Here is a 10,279-nt window from a genome sequence, read left to right as displayed (position 1 = left end):
ATATATATTATGAATATATAGTATATATATGATATACACTATATGATTTGAATAGAACTTCCATTATCTGAAATGTAATAAGATGCTGTTCACAATTCGGATGATAAAATATTCGATTAATAAAACATTTTTCGAATATTAGGATATTCTAATAATAAATGTTCTATTATAATTTATTCTTAAAATGAAAAATTTAAAGTTAATTATTCAGAAGATAATTTTTCATTTAAAAATATAATCATAATAATCTGTATGGATTAATTTCAATTTTCCATTGATAAAGTTATTGTTTTTATCTAAAAAGAATATCTAAAAAAATGAATAGAAAAAATATTTCAAATTTATATGTATGTATATATATGTATGTATATATAATATATAATAATATATATAGAATATAATCAAATAACTGTGGAGTATAATTTTTTGCAATATATATATGGTTTTTAATATCAATATATGCAAATATGTACATTGAAGTTATATTATTATGCAAGATGTCAATGATATAAGTTACAAGAGGATAAATTTATATGGAGAAAGAAAAAAGAATAACATCTTTTCATTTAAGATTTTATTTTTGAATAAATCTATGTTGAAGATTTATTAGACATTTTTACTGAAATGAATATATGTTTTTATATGATTTTATTTATATTTATATCTAAAAATATAATTGTGTTTTTCTAATTACCATTTCGATTTTTAACTTTAGATGTTAAGAAATTATTAAAATAAAATCATATCTCAATCAAAAATTTTGAAAATTTATATTGTTGATAATATCTTCTGTTTCTTTTTGGCAATATAATTGAATTCTATGTAAAAACTTTTATGAATATTTTTCAAGATGTTTTTTTTTAAACGAAGACTGTAGATAATATTTTTTATTGGAAGTACTTAAAATGTCCTCATAATAAGCGATTTAATGGGATCTTATAAGTAAATCCATGATCAGGAATGACGTTAATTCAGAAAATCATAATGGCTAATATTGTATCTCCACAACTGATCCAAATTGAATTGAACTAATATTATGTAGAAATAAATTATATATGTATTAATAAGTTTTATACTAATTCTGGAATTCTGTTTTTAGGAATTGGAAAATTTAATTTTGTATATTTCTTTTAAGTGATGGAAAACAGCCGTCGCGCCGTATTGAATATTTCAAATGATGCATATTCTGCAAATATTCGCTCGATTCTTTAAATCATCTATTCAGTCAGTGATTTTTGTAATAATTAACCATAGATATATTGCGATATATAAATATGTTCTCTGTTATTATATATCAATACAACAACAAATTTAAAATAACAAATCATACATTAATAAGGTTCATATATGCAGATGATATATGATAACAAAAACTAGTTTATAATATAATTAAGTATATATGAATTCAACAAATCTTTAATATCTTGAATTATTCGATTTAATCGAAATTTTAACCAAAAAAAACATCATTCTTTTTTTCGATTTATTTTTTTATGTAAGTTCATCTTGCAGTTTATAGTTTGTGAAATCGATGACACTCTATACATATATAATATAATAATGAAAAACTTAATTTATTTTTGGTATCTAGAAATGGTATCTAAGAATAAATGAAAAATAGAATATTTATTGTATTCTAATGTAATTATTCGAAAAATAAATATATAATTCATGTGTAAATATTAAATATAATAATATATTTGTATAAAATATTTAAAAATACAAATCAAATATTTTATAATTATAAATAGTGTATTATAATTGTATATTATAATAGTATATTATAAATTATATTATATTTATATATTATTATATATTATTATATATATTATATTATAATTATTTAAGAAATATTTGTTATTTATATTTTATTAGATATTTTAACTTATTTCAAATTTCGCTATTTATTTTAACGAAGTACTAATTTATTCATTATAAATTCTCTTCAAAGAATTTACGTACGATTTCTCTAAAATTATTATTCTAAAATTTTAATATTGCATTTTTCAATTCATTGTCTATATTAAAATAATTTCCAATCATATTTTTAAATATGATATATATCATATGATATATCATATTTTTAGTTTTAAAAAATTATATGGCAATATGTTTAGATTAAAATTTTGTACATTTTAAAATTTTCGTACATTTTAAATTAAGTTTAAAAATTTTTAAATACAAGTCAAATTAACAAATACATTTGGATAAAAATGAATTATTAATAGTATGTTATTTTTCATTTTATATGTTCTATCTCTAATTTTTTTAAAAAAATTTAAGCGACAAAATTTTATTCTATATTTTTTAGTTATTTTCATTTACATTTGATAAATTTTCAAATTTGTTTTATTCGGAAATAAAATCTCAAATAAAAAAATTTTATTCTTCCTTTTCGATTTATTTTTTCATAAGAAATCACCCTCTGCCGATTATATCACAAATAATTATAATGTATGTACATATATGATGAGATTTGTGTCATCATTAGTCTCATCATTAGCTATAAAACGTGTCTCGAAACTAGTAGATTTGAAATCATTTGGAATTATTTTGAATTTCTATATATCAATCTATATATACCAATTATTTTGAATTTAATCGTCACAGGATTCGAAACGAAATTATGAAGGAGAATCTACGTATTATAATATATAGTTTTTCAAGTAAAATGATTCTTCAATATTTTTACAAATAAAAGAAATTAATATATATTATTAATATAAAAATTTATATAGAGAAAAAAGGAATATTATAAAAGTGATCAAAAAATTTATTATGAAAAATATATTCTTTTAAATATCATTATTAAAAGTATTAATAAATCAAAAGATTTATTAAATTTTTTTCATATAGAACATTTGATTTTTATTTTATTTTAAATTTAATTCGTCAATATATTCAAAAGAAAAATATACACTTTTAACATTTTATTTTCTCGTTTTGTGAAACAAACTGACTATTTTTCTTTTCAATATCTTATTCGCGTAAGGGAATGACTATTTGTTTGAGAAACAATAAAAAGAAATTGATTCCAAAGAAAATTACTTCATCAAAATCGAATATATTGCAATGAGAGATTTACTCAAATAAAGAAGTAATATTTCTAGAGAAATTTTATAGAGAAAATATTATATTCGAATATAATATTTTTGGAAGATTAATTTTATAGATCAAAAGTTGATAAACAAAAATATCGATTAATCGTTTATTTATTTTATGATAAAAAATTTAAAAATTTGCGTTTTTTTATTAATTATTTAATAATTTAAATAAACAAAACAGAAACAAAATGCGAAAACAATATATATGAAAGAGACAGAATAATCTCATTCTATTTTCGTCTCGTTTCATGTAGTACAAAATTCAATTGCTTATAACTTAATAAATAAGCAAGTAACATTTTTTTTATATCAATTTTTGTGTTTATTTTGAGATCTCTAGAATCAATTCTTTTCAATATATTTATTGTTAATATTAACGATTTATTAATATATTAATAATAATTAATTTTTATGTTATATAATTAAAAATTTGTATTTTGTGCCTGAAAAGAATGAATATTAGAAAATGTATCTTTATGTTTGAAAAGAATGAGTATTGGAAACTATTATTTAAAATTTGAAGTAGATTGAATAAAAATTAATTGAATTATTTTGATCTTGAGGTTTTAAAAATTTATAACGTTTGACTAAATTTCATGAAAGCTAAATTTTTTACTGATGTAGATATCATTCTTTCATATTAATAAATATAATTTTTAAAAAAACTAAATATGAGCAAATTTGTCAAGAATTTGTCGGCAATTAATATATGAAGTATTAATCTCAGATACGAAAATTTTATTTAATGTAATCATCATATATATAAATATATAAATATCGTAAAGCATATTTTCTTATTGATATAACGAATTATTTCTTCTGATCCGATATTTTTTTTTTATACAATTTTTTTCTTTTTCTATTTAAATTTCCATTAAATAAAAACTTTGTCATTGATAATTTTTCCTTATTTATTTATGAATTTTATATTTTTTAATTTACTTAATAAACGAATTAAATTTTATTTGTTTATAAATTATATCCTTAATTCATTTAAAATTAATTTCTTCTTTTATATTATTAAATACATATGGAGCAATTTTATTTACAACAGAATATTTTTTTGAGAAAGTGTGTGTAAAGTTAAGTAAAGTCTTTAAAGTTTAAAGTTCCAGCATTTTTTTGAAAAGATACCCTGTATACAATTTATTATATATAATTTATTCTATATTAGATCACATTCATAAAGTTTCATTATAAATAAAAGATAAAAGAATTTTTTTTTATTTATAACAAAAATAAGTGTATATATGAAATAATTTTATCACTTAAAGGAAATTAAATCAGTACTAAAAATTTCAATGATTTTTTTATTTTTTAAATATAAATATTATGTTATGTAAAATAAAATTTTTCAAATAAAAAATGCTTGTTACTTTTATATATATTATATAACTTTATTATAATATGTTATAAAAAAAATTCTGAGTAAAATTATATTAAAAAAATAAAAAAAAAATTTAGATTTTTGATTTTTTTCTCTTAAAAAGATTTTAATAAAAAAATTGCTCCATATATAAATCTTTTCACATATATACAAACTTTTATTAAAATCAGAATTTTTCTTTGGATAAATTTTCTTAAGATAATATAACACAATGGAGAGATAATATAATGGAGATTATGGAGATAATATAATTTTCTATTATGATGTATATATATTCATCAAGCAAGAATAAACAAAAAACTTACCACAAGAAGTTCTCGAGGCAAGTCGCCGCCATTGTTAATTCCACGGTTCATGGATATGAACTGTTCCACGCTAGGTTTATCCTTGACGCTCGGATTGTGCAAGGACGTGTTTAACATGATGATAGCAAAACTGAGCACGTAACAGGTGTCCGTATTCGTAAATATATTTGGATTCAACTGGCAATACCTCTGTGCAAAGCACTCCATCATTCTATCGATCTTTTGCGCCTCGCCGGGCAATCGGAACGACCAAAGGAACTGTCGAAGGGCTTGCACGAGGATCAAATCGGTGAAATCATGCAATTCGACGAATGCCCTCAACACTCTTTCGTTAAAGTCGTGCCTTTCACCAAGGTAATCGCCGATCGCAGTTTTGTTAAGACCTTCGCCCTTGTAAAGGAATTGGGCAACGTCCTCGGGCGTTGGCGCTAGCAGATTGTGCTCGATCAGGTACTCAATACCCTTCTTAGGATCCATGTTGAATTTCTTACGGCCGATCGACGTCTGCTTAGCCTTATTCGATGGCTTGGTCTCATCGGTGGCGAGACCACCGCCCTCCATCGCCTCCATTTCAGCCACCACTTCACCCAGCTCATCTTTCAATTGCTGCAACAGAAACGGACGGGTCAACAAAACTGCATGAAAATGGCTTCCACGTTCTGTTCGATATCTCGAATTGGGGGGTTATCCTTGATTCTTTGCTTGTCCCGAATTGAACTAATTAATTGATCTAATTAATGCGATTTACCCTCTTTCGGAGGGCGAATTTGAACGTATTGTTTCGAGATTCTAAAGTTACTAAGTAGATCGAAGATTTAAACGAAAGTTGTTGTTTTAAGCTTAATCCGATTAATTTTGCGGATAAAATCGGAAAATTATATATTTTCTCTGAATTTATATTTATATTTTTATTTAAATTTTTATTATATTTTTTAATAGTTAGAATTAATTTAAGAATAGAATTTAGACGTTATTTATTATATAATTTTATATTGCTACATATCTGTAAAATGAGAGAAAATTTAGATTACTTTAAAGTTAATTCAAAATTTAAAATTTTTTTAAAATCTTGAAAATGTTGAAAAGTTTTAGATTCGAAACTTTTGAGAATTTTGTTTTACTTGCATTATTTATTACTTGTTTTTTAAAGATTGACAAATTGGTTATATATAACTTCGATTTGAAAACAAGATAATAACGAAAAATTAATATTCTCAAAATTTTCAAAAATTTTAAAAATTGTTATATTTTGAAAAATTTAAAATGATTATATATAATACAATTTTCATTCGAAATAATTTCAAATTTTATTATTAATAATAATATTAGATAGAAAAAAAATATATTGGTTCTAGAAATAAAAATATATTGATCTAGAAATATATTAGAAATATATTAAAAAGTTAAAAAAGAATATATTAAAAATTTGTTAGTCATATAATTATTATATGATTTATTTTAATATAATTATTTAGATAAATAATTATATTTAAATACATATTATTAATTTTCTTAAATAAGATTATTTGAAAAGATTATTTATACAAAAGTAAAATTCTTGGCTTATTTTTTAATATGATATAATAGTATCAAATTGAAATCAATTTTTAAATTTTAATTATTAATTTACTTATTATAATTAAAAATCTAAAATATTTTCTTCTCATTTTAATACTCGATTTGTTGTAATTTATTTAAAAATCTTAAAAAGCTTAAAAAATCCATTAAATAGAATCTATTAAATAGAAATTTATTTTTGCCTGCTATTAAATAAAAATTATATATCTACTATGTGCATAAAATATATTTTAAATTACTGGAAAACAATTAATTTATAAATAAATTTAATTTTTTTAAACAATATATTTTGTACTATATTTTTTATGAGATATCTTTTAACTATTTAACTATAACTTCATTTTATAGTAATAAGTAGATAGTGCATCGAATTCAACCAATTGTTTATTCAAATCTATTTAATAACAAATATCCAATGCGACATATTTATGCGATCTATAATTAACCACTATTTTTATCACTAATAATTCACTAACAAAGCCGAAACGAAAATTTTCATAAAAAAATGGCTTGAAATCATAATTAAATATTGATTGACTTTTACTACATTCTATATCTTTCTATATTCTTTTCTCTCATATTTGATATCAATGAATATAATACGTATAATATGTATGATATGTATATGTATATACGTATAATATGTATATCTTATCAGATTTAATTTTTTTCGATTCTTTTTAATTGCTAAATTCAATTCAATATCGATTTGAATAATTTCGAACTCAATTTTCACATAATACATTGATATTATATGTATTGATAGCATACATATTATATCGATACTATAAGTATTTGAATACTATGCTTAAAAATTACGAGAAAGATTGATATCATATCTATTATTAATAAAAATTTTATTATTATTATTATATTATATTATATTATATTATATTATATTATATTTTATTTTATATAAAAAAATATTAAAAATTTTTTTAGAATTAATCGATCTTTTATAATAAAAAAATCGTTTTCTTTGGTAACTTTCTTCTCGCATTTATTTCTATCATTTTTTTTCACCTTCGATTCTTTATAAGAATCTTACTCGGCTGTACCTCCAATGCTTAAAAAAAGTTTTTCACCTCACGTGCTCTCGTCTTTCTGATCTAGATAAGTGAAGATCTTTTCAAGGGTGAATATCAAGGAGGGAAACGTTATGAATGTCATATTGAATATAGAGTATAGAGTGTAGAGTTTAGGCGTTTAAATAACATGATGAGTTTCGCATTTTAGGATTAGGAATTATTATTAGATTTGCGAAAATTTATAGTAACATTAAGAATAGGATCATCCTACAATAATTACAGAACCTCGAATTATATATATATATTCTTTTAAATATTACTCCTGATAGTTATTTTTTTTATACAATCTTTGTTAATCGGAAATTCATCCATTATACACAGTTAATATTTATCGATTAAATTCTTTCTTATCGATATAAATAATTTTTAATAATGATTTTATAATAAATCATAAAGAGCATCATTTTCACTTTTTACGTCGAAAATTAGCTATTTTCAAATTATTTTCAAAAAATTATTATATCATTGAATTTTATCTTATTTATGATAGTATAGGATCCTTTGAATCTACAGAATGTGAAAATAAAAAAAAAATAAAAACATTATATATAAAATATTTTTAGAAAACTAAATTAATAACCTAAGTTATGATATAATGAATACATATCAATTTTTTATTTAATAGTTTCTTTTCTCTCTTATATAAAGATAGACATAGGTACATTACAAAAAAAAAAAAAAAAAATTTAAAAAGATTCCGTTCAAATTTATATGAAAATAAATTATTGACAAACTGTTCATCCTTTATGCATACTGATTGTCAATTATTAAATTATTTATATAAATAATTTATAAATATTGTATAATATGATTAACATATTATATAATAGTGATTAACAAATATTAACATATATATTGTATCACATGTACATATATAGATAGAATAGTATAATATCAAAAATATTTTATAAAAAATAAATTCATCAATTATATACTAAAAGAAAAAATAGTATTGTATTATTTTTTCAAAATGGCTCAACTCAATATAAACTCAATTAAATAATATAATATATAGTAAATAGTAAATATATTCGTTAGAGAGAATTCTAGAAAGAATTTTCTTTAGAAAATCAATTATAGAAATCAAAATCAAACACAGAAATTAATATATAAAAATTTTGCTGCAGATTTATTTATTAAATTATGAAAAATTAAAAGTTATAGATTATATTATATAAAGCGAGACAAAAATAGAATAAGATAAATCTTTCTCCGTTACATCACTGTCATTCTGTTTTATTTCATCTAAATTTAAATTGTAATTTAAATTGTAATTTAAATTTAAATTATTTACAATTAAATCTCAACCAGCATTTTAGTATATTTATTTTTGTGTTTATTTTGAGATTTAAAATCGATTTTCCAAAAAAATTTTATATATATTATATATATTAAAACTATATACGTATATTAATACATATATTATACGTTAGAGATTTCAACATATATGCACGAGGGAAAATATAGAAATAATGACGAAATGAATGGAGGACATCGATATATGCTATAAAAGTAACATTTTATAATCAGTGATAAAAATATTTCTAACTCTAAAATTAATAATTTTTATTAAGCTTTTTTTGTTTGTTTTAAAGTAAAATTTAAAGTAAAAAAGACATTACACACTTTTAAAATTCAATAATAATTTTTATAAAATTATATATATTATATTTCAATATATTTTATAAAATAATTTTTATTTTGTACAATATAATTTTCAAAAGAATCGATAATAATTCTTAAACTTATATTAATTTATAAAATGCGAATATTACAAATATATTAAAACAGTTCACCAACTACTACATGTACAAACGCATAAATTTTCTACCAATTTTACCAATCGTAATTTGCAATTTCCTTCTATGGTATTTCTTGATCTACAATCGGATTTGGAAAACATATCGCGAATTCTATTTTTTTCATTTTCCTTTTCAAGCTACTAAACTGTGTTTATTTTTTTGAAAGTGAAATAATGAATATATGATAATATATGAATAATTTTACTTATTGTTTGTTAACGCTAGTACTATTGATTTGTAATACGAAATCTATAATAAATAATAGAATAATATAATATAATATTTAAATATTTTAAATAATATTATAAAAATTATTATTTATAATATTATAGTATTATAAATATTATAAATAATTGTGATTAAAATAATGCTATGAAAATAAATAAATAAATATTATTATATATATTTTTATTTTTCTTTTAATAAAATACAATATTAATTTTACCAAAAATATGTTTATATTTCTAATAATCGTAAGACAAAAAATGTGATAACTATTTGATAATTCTTGATAAATATTATATACATTTTTTTCATTATAGAAAAAAATAAACATTTCTTTTGTTTAAAAATTTATGTTTTATATTAATATGTATTATGTTTTACATTAATATGTTAATGTAAAACGTAATTTCTTTAATTATGAGTAATCATAAAATCCAAATAAAATTTAATAAAGTTTTCAAATAAAAAGTGACGAATTAATTTTTTAATTAATTGATACAAATTCTTATATTTTAAATGTTTACATATAAGATAATTTGATAAATTTTGATTTTAGCAATGCACGTTTATAAAAATTTAAAATCTATTGGTATGATTCACCAATGATTACTAATTCAAAAAATTTTATTAATTTGATATTTGCAATATGATAGGTTCGAAATTTTTGTGCTTAATTTAATACGATTAATTAAATGTGAGAAAATTTATATTCATTAAATTTTTTTAGAAGTAATTAAAAAATTATTTTTTTATATTTTTTATTATTTATATTTTTATTATATATATTTAT

The 10,279-nt window shown here is 19.7% G+C and overlaps 1 protein-coding gene across 5 annotated transcripts in view; it reads right to left on the bottom strand.

The window, feature by feature from the left end:
* Nucleotides 1-10,279, bottom strand: part of LOC102674388 (cytohesin-1) — a 162,478-nt gene that overhangs the window by 13,502 nt on the left and 138,697 nt on the right. For all 5 annotated transcript variants that reach the window (XM_006615525.2, XM_006615526.2, XM_031510407.1 and 2 more), the window contains one exon: nt 4,797-5,402. In XM_006615525.2, the coding sequence (XP_006615588.1) occupies nt 4,797-5,402 (606 nt within the window). The remainder of the gene's footprint in view (nt 1-4,796; nt 5,403-10,279) is intronic.

Source organism: Apis dorsata, unplaced genomic scaffold (genome assembly GCF_000469605.1).
Source record: "Apis dorsata unplaced genomic scaffold, Apis dorsata 1.3 scaffold_226, whole genome shotgun sequence".
NCBI classification, from domain to species: Eukaryota; Metazoa; Arthropoda; class Insecta; order Hymenoptera; family Apidae; genus Apis; species Apis dorsata.
This window is presented reverse-complemented; position numbering and strand designations above follow the sequence as displayed.